At 46.5% G+C, this 19129-nt stretch overlaps 3 protein-coding genes across 3 annotated transcripts; all 3 read right to left on the minus strand.

Moving 5' to 3' along the window:
• Window positions 1–295: 295 nt before the first annotated feature.
• Window positions 296–4252, minus strand: LOC125535424 (transketolase, chloroplastic-like). The gene is made up of 7 exons (XM_048698477.1): window positions 3778–4252; window positions 3143–3233; window positions 2952–3057; window positions 2573–2855; window positions 2341–2489; window positions 1764–1917; window positions 296–1660 (listed from the first exon to the last, which is right to left on the minus strand). Exons 1-7 carry the CDS (start codon window positions 4165–4167, stop codon window positions 704–706), a joined length of 2130 nt encoding a protein of 709 aa, XP_048554434.1. The 5' UTR covers window positions 4168–4252; the 3' UTR covers window positions 296–703.
• A 1818-nt stretch (window positions 4253–6070) lies between these two features.
• Window positions 6071–6961, minus strand: LOC125534873 (acyl-[acyl-carrier-protein] desaturase 7, chloroplastic-like). The gene has a single exon (XM_048697933.1). It carries the CDS (start codon window positions 6959–6961, stop codon window positions 6071–6073), a length of 891 nt encoding a protein of 296 aa, XP_048553890.1.
• A 5804-nt stretch (window positions 6962–12765) lies between these two features.
• On the minus strand, window positions 12766–14366 carry LOC125535425 (acyl-[acyl-carrier-protein] desaturase 7, chloroplastic-like). The gene is made up of 2 exons (XM_048698479.1): window positions 14235–14366; window positions 12766–14122 (listed from the first exon to the last, which is right to left on the minus strand). The coding sequence occupies exons 1-2, from the start codon at window positions 14342–14344 to the stop codon at window positions 13003–13005; spliced, it is 1230 nt and encodes a 409-aa protein (XP_048554436.1). The 5' UTR covers window positions 14345–14366; the 3' UTR covers window positions 12766–13002.
• Window positions 14367–19129: the final 4763 nt, after the last annotated feature.

Below are 19129 nucleotides of genomic sequence, written 5' to 3' on the forward strand. Positions count from 1 at the left end.
GACACAGAAAGAGGATCAACCGTCTTCCTGAGATTTCATCCTAACTTAAGATGCCATACCCAACATTTTTGTCATGTTTATGCAAACATCATGTAGAAAACACAGTAAGATGATAAGGTTTAGCTTGCACTAACCACTAAGATGATTTTAGAGGTGGCTCTCATCTTTCACCACACACACAAAACAAGTGGCAGCAGAACGAAGTAGAGAACCAGAGTATTTGGTGTAGTAGAGAAAAATAGATAGAGGAGAACAAAGGGGGATTCTTCGACCCTTGTAAAAAAAATACAAGAAATAAAGCACATAGACTTTCTTGACGACAGCAATGGAGTTCAGATCCTGGCAATTTAATCGCCGTACCACAGTAACTTGCAACTTGACGACAGCAAAATATATATGAGTTTCTTATTTTTTCATGGGGACATAGGACTATATGAATATTTTATTTCCCGTGCAACAGTAATTCTATATGAGTTGCAGTGGGCATTCCCGAAATTATCTATTACTAAGCAGAGTTGGAAAAATAAACTGGCTTAATTACTAGGCCTATTAGGCAGACATTGTTATTATTTACACCTCAATAAGCCCCGCGAGCTGCAACAAACAAACCTCGAGACTGCCATTTATTGATTATTAAGATAGCATATATGATATAGGAGCAAACCTTGAGGAGATTTGGCTGTTGAGCAATGCAATGATCCCTTTACAGTGATTTAGCTGTTGCAATCAGATTTTCCACCGTCAGACCAAGCTCCTTGTATATTCTTCCAGCAGGAGCACTTGAACCGAAACGGTCAATGCCGATTGCTTTGCCCTTCTGTCCGATATACTTCTCCCATCCCAGTGTGACACCAGCCTCGATGCTAATCCTGGAAGTAACATCGCTTGGTAGGACACTCTCCTTGTATTCCTCAGACTGCTCCTCAAACAATTCCCAGCAAACAAGCGAGACAACCCGTACAGATTTCCCCTCCTTCCTCAGCTGATCTGCGGCTTTTTCCGCAATCTCGAGCTCAGAGCCTGTGCTGATGAAGATGAGGTCAGGTTTGTTGCCTGAGGAATTGTCAGAAATGACATACCCTCCCTTAGCAACGCCTTCAACCGATGTCCCTTCCAGCTGCGGAAGCTTCTGCCTAGAGAGTGCAAGGATAGAGGGCCTCTTCCTGTTGATAACCGCGATCCTATAAGCAGCAGAAGTCTCAGTTCCATCAGCTGGTCGGAGCATTAATATGCCCGGCATTGCTCGAAGGCTGAATAACTGCTCAACTGGTTGATGTGTTGGCCCATCTTCTCCAAGCCCAATGGAATCATGAGTCATCACAAAGATCACTCCTGATTCAGACAGGGCCGAAAGGCGTATAGGGGCTCTCATGTAGTCAGTGAACACGAAGAATGTCGAACAGTAAGGTATCAGGCCAGGGCTATGTACAGCAATGCCATTGCAAATGGCGCCCATCGCATGCTCTCTAACACCAAAGCGGATGTTTCGCTCTTCAGGGGTGTCCTTCTGGAAATCACCAAACATCTTTAGCAGTGTCATGTTTGACGACGCAAGATCAGCACTGCCTCCAAGAAATCCAGGTATTACTTTAGCAAGAGCATTCAAGCACTGCTGAGATAGGTTCCTTGTAGCATCAGCAGGACTTTCAGGCGTATATTTCTGCAGAAAAAACAAGGGAACAAAGTCAGAATTATAAATCATTCAGAAACTTGATGAATATTACTACATAGACATGACATTTAAGGTTCAGAGGAGAACTCACCGGAAGAGCATCTTCCCACCCAGCCGGAAGCTTCCCTGATATTATGCTATTTAGCTCGACAGCCTCCTGGTGGTATTTCTTTTCATATTCTGCAAACTTTGCATTCCATTCAGCTTCAAGAGAAGCACCCTCGTCAAGATGGTGAGCCCAATGCCTGTAAGGGATGATTATTTTAATAAAACTTCAGTGCAGAACAAACTAAGCTCAATGCAATACCATATTACTATGCAATAATTTGAAAACTGAAATGTAGAGCCTCCGTTCCAAACAAAAATTAAGTGTCCACTGCAGAATAATTGTCAACAAGGTTCAGAACTGAGAATTTGCATCGGCATTCGCCAACAGTAGTATGCTATCTTGTCAAGACTGTTTCCTCGAAACAGACACTATTATACCATAAAATTGGTATTTACCATATGAATGTATGTACAATGAAACTGAAAAAACCATGTTCAAGATTGTATGAAGCATACAGCATCCAGAACAACTAAATGTTTGAATTTCTTGAAAACAGAATAATTTGTTTGCGAGTACTGTGACGCTCTGCAGCTTGAGTTGTACAAGAACTACACTGTACCTTTTCACCTCATCAGGCACATGGAAAGGCTCATGAGCCCATGAAAGATTTTTTCTGGTTGCCTCTACTTCTTTGGAACCTAAAGCGCTCCCATGGACGCTGTGTGTCCTTGCCTTGTTTGGAGATCCATAACCAATTGTAGTAGTCACCTACATGTACAAGACCAGTTCCAGTTGTCACTTGTCTGATGAATATTACTGAAACAGAACAATATTACTGCCTATCTGATCACCTTGATAAGAGTTGGCTTATCTTTGACCTCCTTAGCTTCTTTTATAGCTGCACGGATGTCATCGTAGCCAGTGTTGCCATTCTCCACCCAGATAGTATGCCATCCTAGGGCCTCATATCGGGCAAGCACATCTTCAGTGAAAGCAATAGCCGTACTTCCATCGATTGATATATGATTGTCATCATAGAAGGCAATCAACTTTCCGAGACCCCAGTGGCCAGCAAGGGAGGCGGCCTCATTCGCAACACCTTCCATCTGACAACCATCCCCAAGTATAACATACCTATGGTACCATGAAGAGACAGAATTGTATTACCCCTGTCCCTATGCACATTAGGTTAGTAATCACATCTTGTCTAGCAAGTAAATATTAACTTACGTGTAATGGTCCACGACAGTTAAATCGGGCTTGTTGAAGCGAGCAGCCAGGTGTTTCTCAGCAAGTGCTAGTCCAACTGCGTTTGCAAAGCCCTGCCCCAGAGGACCTACATAAACATAAGAACAGTTCAGGCAAGCATAGTTTCTGTAGTAGAAGCTTTAAAATGTTCACTAGATGTTCAAGAGGCAAACCAGTTGTGACTTCAACACCATCTGTCTCAAAGTTTTCTGGATGGCCAGGAGTTCTGCTTCCCCACTGCCGGAAAGCTTTAAGATCATCTATCTGCATCAGCAAACAACTTTAGAGTTCAGATTTTTTTTTGTCTTTGTCAGTGTTCAGATAAATTCATCGTGCACCACCCATCATTTTCCTAACATGCTCACCCAATAGAATTTGCTCCCAGTTACTAAAAGAAAGAGTAACTAGATATTCTAAAAATATGATTTTCCAACGGCTCAAACAATTGTCTATTATCCAGACATACATACGTCAAAATTCGACATAGCACAAATACAGAGTTGTGAATTTACTTCAGAATTCAATATCTACATGTATACTGAAATTCTGTGATTGCAGATTACAGTTATCTCTTTTCAGATTTCAGTCATGAATTTACACCGGAAATTTCAACTTTTATGTTACTCGTGAAGCGAGGATTAAACCTCCTAGCAAAATTTTGGCCAAAAATTAGTCAAACAGTACGTGGGTCGTGTGATATGAAACAACTTCAGACAGTTCAGACATTTGACATAGCACGCATACAGAGTTTGGCAGAGCACAAATGCAGAGTTCTTCTGGCAATCGATCAAAGTGTGAGAGAGCTGACCGTGACGCCTTGGTATCCGGCGAGGTGGAGCAGCGCGTAGTGGAGCATGCAGCCGTGGCCGGCGGAGAGCACGAAGCGGTCGCGGTCGAACCAGGCGTGGTTGGCGGGGTTGAAGCGGAGGAACTCGTCGAAGAGGACGTGGCCCAGCGGCGCGCACCCCATGGGGAGCCCCGGGTGGCCGGACTTGGCCTTCTCCACGGCGTCCACGGCCAGGAACCGGATGGTGTTCACCGACCGCTCCACCAGCTCGGCCGCCGCCGGCTGGGCGCGGACCGCCCATCGGCCGCCAGCGCCAGGGGCGACCCGGGCGCGAGCGAGGAGGAAGCCGCCACGACCGACGGACGCCGGGATGGAAGCGGGCGAGGTGGGAGTGGGAGTCGGCGTCGCCATGGCTGGGAAGGTCTGCGAGCTGAGCAGTGAGCACGCACGCGTGGCTTGCTGGGGAGGCGAGGAGTGTCCGCGGCGGTGGCGGTGCGGCAGCTGGTCAAGGGAGTGTTGAATGAACTGGGCTGGTGGTGCTGCCACGTGCGGCCTCCACGTCGCCGGCCGATCCTTCCTGAAGCAATCCACGTCTCCGGGACACGAGGATTAACAAGTCCACCGCGATCGTGTGCGTGTACACTTTTTTCCGCCTACTTTTTCTTGTAGTCCGCGATGGAATCCTTTTCGTTTTGTTTCGAATGATGCCTTTCTGTGATCAGTGAAGCATCATTTTCAGTCCATACAAATGCAGATAATTCTTCTTTAAAGAAAAACATCTGACTTTTCACGTACAAGAAACATAAAAAATACTTGAAATTATATTTAGATTCATAGACCACCCACCGTCGATCGTAAGTACTGATACAAGCCAATGACGTGTCACCGTCATTGCCCCTCTTTCACCGGCGGCACCAAGGATTTTTTTTTTTTACCAAGGTAGGTAAGCTTATTTGTAATAGATAGATTCCCCACATGATCAATCCACCGGAACAAACAACCGTCTGTAAATGAAAGAGGCGTAGAGTGGAAAGATCCACAGGAACAAACACGGACAAAGGCTGGATCCATGAAGATCCGTCAAATAGCAAAACCAATTGAATCCCACACGAGATCTGTCGGGGACACGCCTCTACATGTCTTCCGACAAATGCTAGACAATACAAAGGCAAATGATTCATCCTTATGTTCATGGTTTTTCTTATGTTTGTGAATTTTCTTAATCGCCTAACATTCAAGGTGAAGCTTAGCAAAATTTTATTGTTATTTTGCCAAATTCTTACTTTTCACTAGTCGTTTATGCCATACGACACCGGATGTTTTCTTACCAATAAAAACACTTAGTTCTATTAAGTAAACTACAACTTGAGAAAATAAATGAAATTACATTATAATCTTCCTCCCAAACGAGTCGGTTCATTGCCGCTCCATCATTGGAGCTAACCTAAAGTTGGTGCGGAGGGAAGTCATCAAGGTCGGTCCTGCTGGACCAACGTCATGGAAAAGAAGTCATCATAATTGGAAGAGACGCAAATTCAAGAGTCAGACTTCCGTTATAACTCACGGGCATATTGCCGGCGCCCTAGGACGGAACAACATGAGGGGATGCGTCCAAAGTTCCAAATTGCCGGCCAGGTGCATCGACATACTATGAAAACTCTAGCATCATCGTCTAGAAAGGACGACCGGAATCTACGTCATGAGCCATCGACACCACCATCAAAATAGGAAAGCTCAAGGTAAGCTTATTCAAGAGGTTGTCATCGCTGCAATCGTCAACAATGCTCCACTGCAGAAGCCTAACCCTAACCCTCTCTACGAGCTGGCACCGAGGCACCGAGGTTCCTCGCACCTCACACGCCAAAGAGGCAGACAGAGGAGGGAATATCCCAGAAATTCACTGTCAACGGTGGTGCATGCTGGAAACGGTTGCTCACCCTAATCGCATCTTAACCAAAAAAGAGAGGAGATACGCTCGTTTTGCATGATGTGATAAAACAACTTAAGAAAATACATATACGAATACAACTTTCAAGTTTCAACCTCCCTGTTTCCATTTTTCACAATGTGATCAAACAACTTATGAAAATACAGTAGTACAATACAATAACTCACGACTCTAATGTAAACAGTATGATATAGTACTTTCGGCAGCGCCATTTGGCAATAGAAAAGTATAGATGAATAGTTATTATTTCCTCCCACGTATATCATAGAGAAAATGGCAATTTATCCTTTTTAATAGTAAAATTTATTTAATTTTTTATGGTGTAATAAAAATTTAAATTTTTTTTGAGGATCAATAAAAATTTAATTAGGCCACGGTGATGCTGACGGGCCTATCAAAGATCCAGCTAAACGGGATGGATGTCGTGCGCTGGGCCTTGTGGCGGCTACGTTCGTGGGCCTTCTCCTCCAACCTTCGGATTTTTTGTGGGAGCGTGCACACGTAGTCCCGTGCACGCCTCCCCTCGTCGGAGAGCCCGGCGGCCACCAGCTCCTCCACTCCCCACTGCTTTATCAGGTGCTCTAGAATGACACGGTAGTCGGAGGCCGTGTAAATGCCGGCCTGGTGCGCCACAGCTCCGTAGTGCGCGAAGAGGTCACCGTCGCGGCCGTCGGTCATGAGGGACGCCGGCATGACGATCCGACAGCGCATCATGTAGGCCAGCGCGCGAACCGCGCCTTCAGGGTCGATCTCGAACAGCTTTGCCATGATGCGCGTGTAGGCCAGCTCGTGCCGCTTCTCGTCGGCGGCGATGGCGCCGCATATGCGGGCGAGCGCCACATCACCGTTCTCCTTGGCGCGCCACGCGGTGTTGCCGTGCGAGATGAAGGTGGCGCGCTCCTGAAAAGCGACGTAGATGAAGCCGTGGTAGGGGCTCCGCGCGGCGTTGAGGACCATGCCGGACCGGATGAGGTTGTGGATGGTGCGCTCGACCTGCCGCATGTCGACGCGGCCGGAGAGGTAGAGGTACCGGTTGAGCACGTCGCCGTGGCGGTTCTCCTCGGCGGACCAGCCGCGGGTCCAGCGCGCCCAGGCGGTGCCGCTGGAGCCGGTGAGGTCGTGCACGGCCTGGAAGCGGTTCGCCATGCTCTGGTAACTGGGCAGCGCCTCCTCCGTCACCATGTTGCCCACGAGGCACACGAGGTGCGCGTCGGGCAGGCCGGCCAGATCCATCAACGGCCGATCGCAGGTCGCCATGCCCTGCCGTGCACCATGCCGGCAAGGAGCAGAGGAGCACTACCCGAGGCCAGGAACCACCATGGTCCGAGCTAGAGCCATACATCAGGTGCGGCGGCACGCCCCACGCGCGCCACCGCGCACCCGTCGGAGACCAGACCCGAAGCGCCCGCGGCGCCAATAGAAGTCAGTGAGATCAAGACCTGCTGCAGCAGCACCGCCACCACCTCCCACCACCACCACCACCTCCACCAGCAGTACTCACCACCACCCTCCTCTGCCCAAGCCGGACAACCACGGGCCGATCCAACCGGTCCAGCCAGTCCAGCGGAACGCACCACCGGCAACCATCCAGATCAGCGGGGCCACACGAAGGACATCGCCGCACCCGCCCAGGACAGACCACCAGAGCACGGGAGGCCGGCACCGCGCCCCCGGCGTCGTCACCTCGCGCAGGGCGACCCAGATCCGCCCCCAGCGCCCACGATGGGCCTGCCTGCACCGCAAGACGCGGCCACAGGAGCCAGCCGGCACACCGGCCATCGCGACGGGAGGTAGCAACCCTGGATCCGATGCCGGACGCCCGAGCCAGCCGGCACACGGGCCACCACGACGGGAGTCAGCCGCCTCAGATCTGCGTGAACCCAGCCGCGAGAGCCCCGCCGCCACCATCCCAGGGGCACGCGCTGCTTAGCCCGCGTCCCCTCCGGCAACGGCGAAGCAGAGGAGGGGTGGGGGGAGGTGCCGGCGGCGGCGCGGTAGGGCTTGCCCCCGAGTCGCCAGAGGAGACGACGCGGGGGGAATTGATGGGTGCCCTCAGCTCTCCCCCGCCATATCTGACAGTGAATCCGACCTACTGGAGTAGCTCAAGGCCTCCGAGGATTCCGATGGCTCGTCCACACCCGACGAGGAGGAGCTAGCTCTCCGCATTGCCCTCCGCTGCTCGCTGATGTATCGGGGCGGTGGCTCCTCTTCTGGGGCGTCGGTGGCTGGCCGGGTGGGGAGCAGTACGTCTGCCGCACCCCACGCTCGTCCGTCGCGCTCCCTTCCGGCCCCTGCCAAGTAGCACTCAGCATCGCCCGCACCAACCCCTCCAGAGTGCCGCTAGGTGATGTTGCCGGCGGAACCGCAACCGGAGTCCATGGGCTGCGCGTATCGGCTCGCAAAGAAGCGGGCGGCGGAAGCAGCTAACAACCGCGTATCCATGGGAGGATCGAGCAGATCCGCGCCACAGCCACTTCCCCCGGCCAGTGACGACGACAAGGACCTCCGCACCGCCATCCGCCTCTCGTACACGTCCACAGAGATGTACGCCTGACATCATCGCCGCAAAGATGAGAAGGCAGCGGTCGACAGCGGCGGAGAGAGCAGCACGGCTCCAGGAGGAGCAGTTCCCGAGGCCCGTCGCATGGCGGGCATCATCACCTCGTCCTCATCCTCCTCCGCTTCAGATAATGACGACGCGCCCAGAGCAGCTGACGCCGACGCCGAGTCCAGCGGCAGAGAATCTACATACTGCAGGATGTTTAACTCAAACTTTCGGAACCAACTACCATTACATCAGCCATCATGTGACTGCACCGAGCACCACGCACGCTAGTGTTAGTAAGTTGACCAGTAACTTTTATAAAACTGGTGACGAACAGGGTGGACGCATATGAGGGCTTGTGTATATTCATTGGACAAGTATATAGACAATGGAGATTGACCCGAGGGCCGGAAAGCGTAGTCAGAGGATGACGCTACAGTGTATCTCACATGGGTGCATGGCATGTTGGCATGTGACTGCACGGAGCACCACACATGCTGGGGTTAGTAAGTTGACCAATCGCTTTCGAAAAACTGGTGATGAACAGGGTGGACCCACAGGAGGGCTTCTGTATATCCATTGGTCGAGTATAAATAATGGAAAGAGGTTGTCGTCAATGGTGGTGAAGAGGTTCCTAATCGATACTTGCGCTCCAATAAACGGGCTATAAGTGTGTACCCTCGTTGATCTTCGTCAGCACCCGTCTCCGACTGAAGCAGATCAAATGACGCACTGTTTTCAAGCTCATTGTTATCAGGTTCAGGTCAACAGCTAGTTTGTGGTACTTAAACGATTCTTGAACGATAGAAAACACGCAAAACTGATTTGAAGAGAGTGTTACTGATCCTATGGACGGAATTGTATTGCCCTATATATATTGAATCCTCATGTACGTCGCTCCATAGCTGCTTGTCCGAGCCTAGCCTGTCGCAACGATGAAATTAAAGCATTTTTTTCAAATATGTTAAGCGACAACACACTTGCCTTCTTCTGAAGATCTATGTAAACGTAGATGCAGGAGATGAAGGGGTGAGTGATGTCATATAGATCTTGACAAGGCTACATCACACACTAAATGGTAATTTGTTTCTAGCAACATTATACTGTATATGGGAGGAACACTCACCTGACACTGTACGCACGGACATGCATAGAAGGATTTGACGTTCTAATACTACCATTCGAAACAACGTAGTCACCTTTTCAGCAGTTTTTGTCCAATAAAAAGAAATCGGAAACAGGAGCTTCATGCAGAAAAAGACCAAAAAGGTGCAAAAAAAGGGGGGAAATGACCTGGCTGTGCGCATTGACCCGATTCGTGCGTATACTGAAAATGCAAGAAAAAGGTAATTTCACAAGCAACGCCCATCACCGTGTTATTGCAGCTAGACACAGAAGTAAATGGAGATGCATTTCCTTTATGACAAACTTGGTTTCAATTGATGATGTCTTTCAGGCTCGACACACGATTCTTTTCAGCCACATCATTCAAAAGTTCTGAACCTTTACTCTATAGACGGATGATGGCCTGTCATTTTGCTAAAAAAAATGGAACCCTTTGAGCATAGCAAGTAAACAAAGCCTACGTAATAGCTTTCCAAAAATGTTCCATGCGCTAGTCTCAATGTTGAAAAACAGCTGCAAACAAACCACAAATAAATCTGACCATGCAGAGTCTAGGCTTCCTTTTTCGTCCAACAGCTTGAAAAGCAGTGCACATGGCTTCCCCTTTGGTCGATGGCTTCCCCTCCTGCCAAAGGTGCTAATCTTGATGCAAACAAAAGGTGCGGATAGCATTGACTGCAGCTACTGCAGATACTATTCATCACTCAGGGTGCAGAATAAGTTATTCTTCACCCGATGTAATCTTACGATCATTTCATAATTAAATTACGCTTGGAATTCAAATAAAAAAAATAAAAAAATAGGTCAAAACACAAGAAAATTTGCAGTTTATGTGTATTTTACATTATATTTTTATGTTTGTAATATTACATAATAAAAAATATTTTTTACGACGATTATATATTTTCTTACGGTCTCTTTTTACGTCAAAAATAAGACAAAATTTACGAAACGTAAAATATATAGGGGGATTGACTATTCGTCATCCTGTGTGAGGAATAGTTATTCTTCACCTCCCTCTATTTTATCATCAATGCACCATAATTTTACGTTCCATAAGTTTTATCTTATTTCAAATGTAAAAAGAGAACGTAAGAGAATATATAATCACCGTAAAAACATAATGTAAAATATACATTAAATGCTATATTTCTTGTCTTATGACCTATATTTTTGTTTTCTTATGCCAAATTTTATGTAGGGAATCACTATGAATATAACTATTTGTATTCGAAATTTAATTTATTTATGAAACAATTGTAAGATTATCTCGAATGAAGAATAACTTATTCTGCACCCTGGGTGATGAATAGTAACTATATATATATATATATATATATATATATATATATAGACACACACACACACACACATAGGTACAGATATAAATATAGATATAGATTGAACATATCTGAGCCTATCATGCATGCTGATTGTCTATTTAAATTACTTAACTTTTTACAACAGTGGAAGCCGTCGGTTAAAGCTGTGGACAAGCACAGGCGGATCCTCTTGGGACCATACAGGGCCATGGGCCGACCTTCCAAAAATGCAAAATACAATTAGCAGTGTATATGGCCCATTAGATCCATTCCATCCGGCTGTTTTTACTAGGCCTAGCCTATTTTTGCTGCGTTGTGGGCAGTGCACTGTGGCCGAACGTGCAGTGCAATGCACCAACAAGTACCTACTAGCTACCACTTTCCAATCTGACATGCCTAAAAAAATCTTTCCAATCTGCCAGGTAAAGAATTTCCAATCCCCAGGATAAAAAATCCCACCTAGTTCTCAAATTCTTTTTACTCTAAAAGAAATCTCCAATTATTTTCCCTCCTAAAATATCTCTTTAGCTCTTCGGTTCCATCCCGTTATCTCTTTAGATATGTACTCCCTCCGTCCAGAAATGCTCGTCTGAGAAATGGAGGTATCTAGACGTATTTTAGTTCTAGATACATCCATTTTTATTAATTTTCCTGACAAGTATTTTTGGACGGAGGGAGTATATACTAGTGTATGGTACTTCTCTAATTATTCTACGCTTACAAAGCCTGAAAGACCATGTTATTTATTTGCACTTGAATATCGTTGTTTGGCACTGTAAACCTTCGGCCCCTCCTATATTTTGTGTCACGCTCTGCCTCTGGGGACAAGGACGTGACGGAGCTCCCGATTTATCGTGTGAAGGCTATGGTGGCTGAACTTATCAATCGAGATCGGGACTCCCAGTCGGCCTTACGCTTTCGTGATGTTGTTTCCTTCTTTTAGTCATTGTCCATAGGTTATTGGTCTGCATTTCTCCTACTGTATTCCCTACTGCATGAGCAGCTCTTTGAACCTATCCTTCCTATAGTTACATCTATGTGTTTCAGATCTTGCTTTGTGGCTTTATTTATAAAGTCGGGCTCACATCTTTTCTCTATAAAAAAAAATCTTGCTTATGTTTGTATTTACATACACTTTCTTGTGAAATTATTTTTGATATTCTAACATGCGAGGTGAAGCTTAGTTTTTTTTTTGCAAATTATTATTTTTCACTAGTAGTTTATTTTGTATGAACTTGGGATTTTTTTAAAAATAAAAACTTGGATTAACTAGACTAGAAGTGCAAGTAACTCAAGAAAACAAATAAAATTACATCAAAAATCCATGATGAGACCTACATCCATCCCCCCCCCTCCCCCCGGCGCCCGCATGCAACTCCATCAATAGAGCCAACCTAAAGTTGTTGATGCGGATGGTATTCACGGTTCAGCCATACTAGTGCAATGGAAAAGAAGCCGTCACAATTGGAAGAGTCGCAAATTCAAGAGCCAGACTTGGGTTATATCTCATGAGCATCTTGCCGGTCCCCGAGGATGAAACAACGTGATAGGGATGCAGCCAGAGGACCAAACAGCAGTGAAAAGTTGTTGGCGCTAGTGCGTCGACATACCACGGAAACTCCAGCCCCATCTTCTAGAAAGGACTACAGGAATCTACGCTCATGAGCCCTGGACGCCATTGTCAAACTGGAGAAAAAGCTCATGGTAAACTAATTCAACATGTTATTGGTGCGACCATCAATGATGTGCCACTGTGGAACCCTAACCCTAACATATCTACGAGCTGGCACCGAGATTCCTGCACCTCACATGCTGAAGAGGCTTGCACAGGAGGGGAGCCCAGAAACTCATTGCCCACGGTGGTGGATGGCGGGAAATGGTTTGATGCTTACCCTAGTCGCTTCTTAGTGAAGAAAGAAAGGATGATAAATTCTTTTTGCAGGATGGACGTAGGATCACTTATTAATTTCAGTTAGTTTGGACTTTGGATGACTCTCAGTTAGAATTACGATGTTACATTTTGCAGCCAAAGAAAAAAAGAATTAGGATGTTACATTGATAAATAGACATACACGAATACAACTTTCACTCTCCTTGTATTATATTTATTTTTAGAATGTGATAAAACAACTTACGAAAATATAGTAGTACAATACCATACTCATAACTTCAACCTGATCAGAAAAAAAGTACTCATAGTGGCGCCGACAGTGGCAAAGTAGAGATGAAGAATACTTCATCTCAAAGGCTGGATCGAAAAATAATGATTTAAACGATATTTAGGGTATATGAAAGTAATAATTTGATTACCCCATGCTGTTGTTGAGAGGCTTATCAAAGATCCAGCTAAACGGGGCCGATGTTGCAGGCTGGGCTTTCTGGCCGCTGCGCTCGTGAGCCTTTTCCTCCAACCTGCGGATCTTGTGGGGCAAGGCGCACACGTACTCCCGCGCACGCCTCCCGTCGTCGGAGAGTTCCGCCGCCGCCAGCTCTTCCACCCCCCACTGCTTCATCAGGTGCTCCAAGATGCTACGGTAGTCGGAGGCGGTGTAAATGCCGGTCTGCTGCGCCACGGCCGCGTAGTGCGCGAAGAGGTCACCATCGCGGCCGTCTGTCATGAGGGACGCCGGCATGACGATCCGGCGGCGCATCATATACGCCAGCGCGCGCACGGCGCCGTCCGGGTCGATCTCGAACAGCTTCCCCACGATGCGCGTGTAGGCCAGCTCGTGGCGCTTCTCGTCGGCGGCGATGGCGCCGCATATGCGGGCCAGCACCAGGTCGCCATGCTCCTTGGCGTGACGGGCTGTGTTGCCGTGCGAGATGGAGGTGGCACGCTCCTGGAAGGCGACGTAGATGAAGCCGTGGTAGGGGCTCCGCGCAGCGTTCATGACCATGCCGGACTGGATGAGGTTGTGGATGGTCCTCTCGACCTGCCGCATGTCGACGCGGCCGGAGAGGAAGAGGTACCTGTTGAGCACGTCGCCGTGCCGGTTCTCCTCGGCAGACCAGCCGCGGATCCAGCGCGCCCAGGCAGTGCCGCTGGAGCCGGTGAGGTCGCGCACGGCCTCGAAGCGGTTGGGTATGCTCTGGTACGTCGGCAGCGCCTCCTCCGTGACCATGTTCCCCACGAGGCACACGAGGTGCGCGTCGGGCAGGCCGGCCGCGCGCGCGCTGATGTCGGAGCACGCCGCGTGGAAGCCGTCGGTGCCCAGCGACGCCAGGTCCGGCAGCAAGTCCGTCGGCTGCCACGCCACCTGCGCGGGCTTAAGGAGCGGCACCACGTTCGCCTCGGCCCAGGGCTCCAGCTGGTCGAACACCTCTAGCTTGGCCGGCTCCAGGTACGCCAGCCACTCTTGGTCAGCGCCCTCCTCCTCCTCGTGCTTAACCGCAACGGCGGCGCTGCGGCCAGTGCACGTGGTTCGCCTGCGAAAAATCCAGCGATCTATTGAATTGCATGCATTTATACAGTCCTACGTACACTTAATTCATCACAGATTCGCCTGAAGTGAAGGACATACAGTATGTATGTACGTACCGGTAAGTGATGGTGGTCACCTGCTGGAGACGGAGACCCGTAGCATTCCTTGTTCTTGTCCATGGCCTTGCTGGTGGACAAGGATGTTTGAGGAGCCATGAGGCCGCCATACCGCGCTCTGCTCTACTCCACCAAGATGGAAGCGGAGTACATCTTCTTTTGCGTGGTTGGCACATATCTTATATACCTAAGAGATTGATCCCCACTAACCTATTTATCTTAACATGCAAGCATGCCACATCACCATACAATTATAGATGGGATAAGGCCCACCATAACATACAACCATGCATGATAAAGACCCACCACCACATGCAACCATGCATGGGAGAATAATTATCATTCTATTGTTCAACTTAAATTCAATAAATATTTTATCACATATAATAAGTCATATGCATGTTTAATTTTGGTTCATGTGTTGTTAATCTAAAAATTTATATTTCACACAATCTAATCTTATTGAAATATATTGCAACCAATTCCCGCAGCAACGCGCGGGGCATCATCTAGTTTATAGAGCAGCTAGCTTCACTCCTCCATTAGTAAGTGCCTACAGCTTCACTCCACCATGAGTAAGTGCCGGGAGTAAAAAGGGAATGGCGACATGCAAGTCATGTGACTTTTATATTTGGACAAAGATCCTACGGCGCATAACCCTTCTTCCTCCTCCTCAGCAGACTGCCAAAGGGGCCGCCGGTCGAACCGCCGGCCCCCGCCACCCGCGACCGCCCTCCCCTGAACTGTCCCCCCCCCCCCCCCCCCCCCCCCCCCCGCCCCACTCTCTCCCCCCCTCCCCCCTCCGGTGTCAAGTTTTTTCTCCGGCGAAGCCCCACCATCGCCCCCATGCTAAACCCTAAGATAGATAATGGGGTAGCCCTCCGATGAGCCCCTTTCTTCTCTTTTCTTTCCTCCGCGAACTCTCAAAAATCGATTGACCCCAATTTGAAATTCAGTTGACTGTCATTTAGCTAATGCGATTCAAAATAATGATTTATAGACCAGCTTCACACTACGAGTCAATCGCCGAGAATAACCATTTAAATTGGCAAACAAACTTTTCTCCGTACTCTCTCCGATCCATATCAATTAACACTACTTTAGTACAACTTTGTACTAAAGCTGATTTGAGGTAGCGTTAATTAATTTGGATCGGAGACTACATTTATAGACCAGCTTCACACTATGAGTCAAGCACAGAGAATAACCATTTAAATTGACAAACAAACTTTTGTTCGCCCTCCCGCTGATCCATACCAATTAACAATATATTGTACAACTTTGTACTAAAGTTGACCTGAGGTAGCGTTAGTTAATTTGGATCACAGACTACATTTTGTATACGTGCCTGAATTTTGTGTGTGATTGTGTACCAGTATTAGAAAGGGCAAAGTGAGTGAAAGAATCTTTCAGTTTGGGATAGCAATTCTGCCAGTGGGCTGGAAATATATAGTTTGAAAAACTTATCTTTCAACTTACCTTGAATTTATGTACAACTGAAATTATCTAACCAAATGAGAAAAAAATTGTTGCCGCCAAAGTTTTGGTAAAATTTTAAATCCCGGTCGCATATGCAATGCAATAATGCATAGTCCACAACTCCACATAAGTGATTCATGGCTGCACGGTACATATGGGTTGATTCAGAACATCTGCTAGTATTAGATATGGAGTAGGATTAATATGGACCAGTATTAGATTTGGCACCCACATTATTGCGCCATGTGCATGCAAGCCGACGTGCCGGGGCGGAAACATTTGCTAATTAAACTCTCTGTTAGGTTTGCATATCGATCATGGGCCGAACTGGTCAAATGCATGGGCGAACCACTGTGCCGCTCAAGCCAAACTGAAAACTATTCATCAAAATATGGGCAACGCTGCCGGTCTAATTCAGCAAATAGTTGGCTGAAAATATATTGGGCATGTCTCTCCATGTTTAGTTAGGAAGTATCAATCAAGATAATTATGATCACAAGACTTGTTCACCTTCCCAGAGTACGGAAATGAATATTGAATAGTGATATAGTGCAGGGGTTCCTGAGGAATCTAAAATTTCATGTTATGAGATCGCTTGCTTTTTGCTCAACAGATTTTGTTGTTATTTAGTAGGACGCCGATAACTATCACACGTATGGCACAATGGACACCCGACCACACGACTCGTCCGGTTGTATCCAGAAGCCAGCCGACACGGCCCTGTGTGGGCGAACATTAAAACTGCCCACACGTTCGGGTGCAGCTACGATGGACCACACAACCCTGTGTGCCAACTGCTCACCCCTATCCCGTGAGCGCGAACGCATGTGTGATTAACTTTAGTTGCCATGTGTAATTAACTATAGTTGTCATGTTTAATTACTATAGTTGCCATATGTGATTAACATTAGTTGCAATACATCATTAATTATAGTTACCATGTGTAACTAATTAGAGTTGTCACGTGTGGTCAAACCATAGTTGCCATGTATGGTCAAACATAGTTGTCGTGTGTGATTAACTAGTTGCCACGTGTGGTCAAACCATAGTTGCCATGCATGGTCAACTATAGTTGTCACATATGCACAACTGTAGTTGCCATCTATCACCGTGCGAGCGTCGTGTGGATGAAGAGGAGTTTCACCCACACGTTGGGGCGAGCGTCGTGTGTCCATTCGGGCGAGGAGCGCCCACACATGTGGCACTAAATGATAACGCCCAAACGACGTTGGCTGCTTATGTGGCTCTTGATCCAGATGGCAACTACTGTAATATTCGTGCAAATGAATCGAACGACATCGATTGTGTTTCGGCCATGTTAATAAGTGCCACACGTGTGGGCGTTATCATTTAGGATTTAGTAACCTTTCCTGTTGCCGAGTAAAGCCACTTTTAAAATGGAATTCGATAACTTGTGGTTATTGCAATTTTGACGATGTACCCAGATTGGTTTTTCTCCGGCCAATAACAGACTGGAAACCAAAAATTTCAGTGGTCTCCGAAAACTTGGTTACCGCCCAGTTCTTTTGAAATTAAACGATAGAAACCGTGTCAATATGCTTCATATACATACATTACATATTTTTTTGAGTCGGGCACATACATTGCATATGAAATGACTTTACCCAGTTGTAGGGTGTGCAACCTGCCAGTGTCACGTTGCGATTTCAATTCTCTCTAGTGCGAAATACTTTTTTTTTGCTTTATCCAACGCTTTGAAAAAATTGATTTAGGTGCCCGTAGCAATTAGTCAAACTAGTGATCTTGGATAGGTAAGGAAGCCAGCTTGACCAATTTAATCGGAAGCGCTTCGTGTATGCATTGTGTTAAACTAAGTATATTTAGATGTAAGAAACATTTGAATTCAAAATTCATTTCAAAATTTCATGCAAAAAAGCTGGATTTGTCGAAATATTTTGGAAACCGAATTTCCCGCACCCTCCAAAAAAACAATTTTTGAATAAAAAAAAGTAAACTTGGTCCCAGTAATGGAATCTTGCTAACCGACCAACTACCACTATAGAAATTATATCCATGCAACATGCCATCAAGATAAGTTGTGTTATTTTTCTCATTCTCTATTAATTAAGAGCAATCCTAACGTGTTGTTTTCCTACAACAGATTTTTTTGATCTTAGAACTGTTGATAGATTTATACAAAGGTATGGGTTAGACAAGTAGATCAACGCAGGACCCAGGACTACGCATGTAGTACCAGATACAAGCTTCCATCTGAGCTAATTCCTCCTCAGCACTGTTAATCAGTCCTTCGGCACATTGATTAACACCGCACCTTTTTTTCTTGGAAAATATAATTGATCTGTCCCACCGACGTGGTGACGGGTGCTCCTCTTCCTGGTCATCAGGACAAATTAGAAACAATAAGGTGTGCACGAAGGGCCAGTAACCGCGCGGTGCACGTGTCCTTTTACTGTATTAGTAATTTGTACGTGCTTTGCACGTCAGCTGATTACGTATAAACATGGTACTAAATTAGTGTAAAAAACTAAAGTACGCATACTATGATAAAATTTTCATAGAAGCTTCAAATGCAGATATCCAATAGACATTTGTGGAATCATTTTTGGGCTTGGCAAGGCCAGATAACAACTATTCCCCCAATAAACATAGTACAATGATTTTCTTTGTATGAAACATTAGATATAATCTTTGCCCTTTTATATATATAAAAATTGTTTAGGAAGTCCTTCTGTTTATTGGACTCATACTAAACTTTCTTTTTGGAGAAAAATGATGTGAAAAGAAGAAGTGTGATTAATTATAAATTTTCACCATCTCTATCTCATGTCGGCTAAGAAAATAAAAAAGTCAAAACGTACTATTTGATAGGTTATTTGCACATTTTTTTCTCATTCTAATTATCCTAGGTACCTTACTACTTGTTTCAAATAATAAGAAAATCAAAAAGTTCATCATGTATACAACATTGCAATGCTAGGCTCACATGCCAGTCTCTCGTGAAGCGGTCGATGCATACATGTAGCCAGGTAGTACGAATTAATAAATAATTTAAAGGAGCAAGTGTGTAGTCCAGCCCATAGTGGAAAGATCCAGAGCATGGTTAGATGGTGGGTCACACAGCGAATTCTAGAAATATCAGACATGGATTTGAAGCAGCCACTGTTCATGCAAATCCCACTGCTCCCAACCGTTAGATTGAGAGCACCAACGATCAGGATTGCTATTCTAGATTCATTCAAAACTCGTACACTATACAGTGGTATAGATTAGCGGTAGAAAAAAATTACGAGATCGAAAGCAGTCGGGCAAAACCTACCTAGCCAAGGGTCTGCGCACGACCCCCTTCTCGCTTGAGGACGCCGCCGCCTTCTCTCCTCTCCCTCGATTATTCTCCTCACGCCGCCACCAGCCACCTCCCCGCGCGACGCCCCTCC

This window comes from Triticum urartu, chromosome 2 (genome assembly GCF_003073215.2).
Source record: "Triticum urartu cultivar G1812 chromosome 2, Tu2.1, whole genome shotgun sequence".
NCBI classification, from domain to species: Eukaryota; Viridiplantae; Streptophyta; class Magnoliopsida; order Poales; family Poaceae; genus Triticum; species Triticum urartu.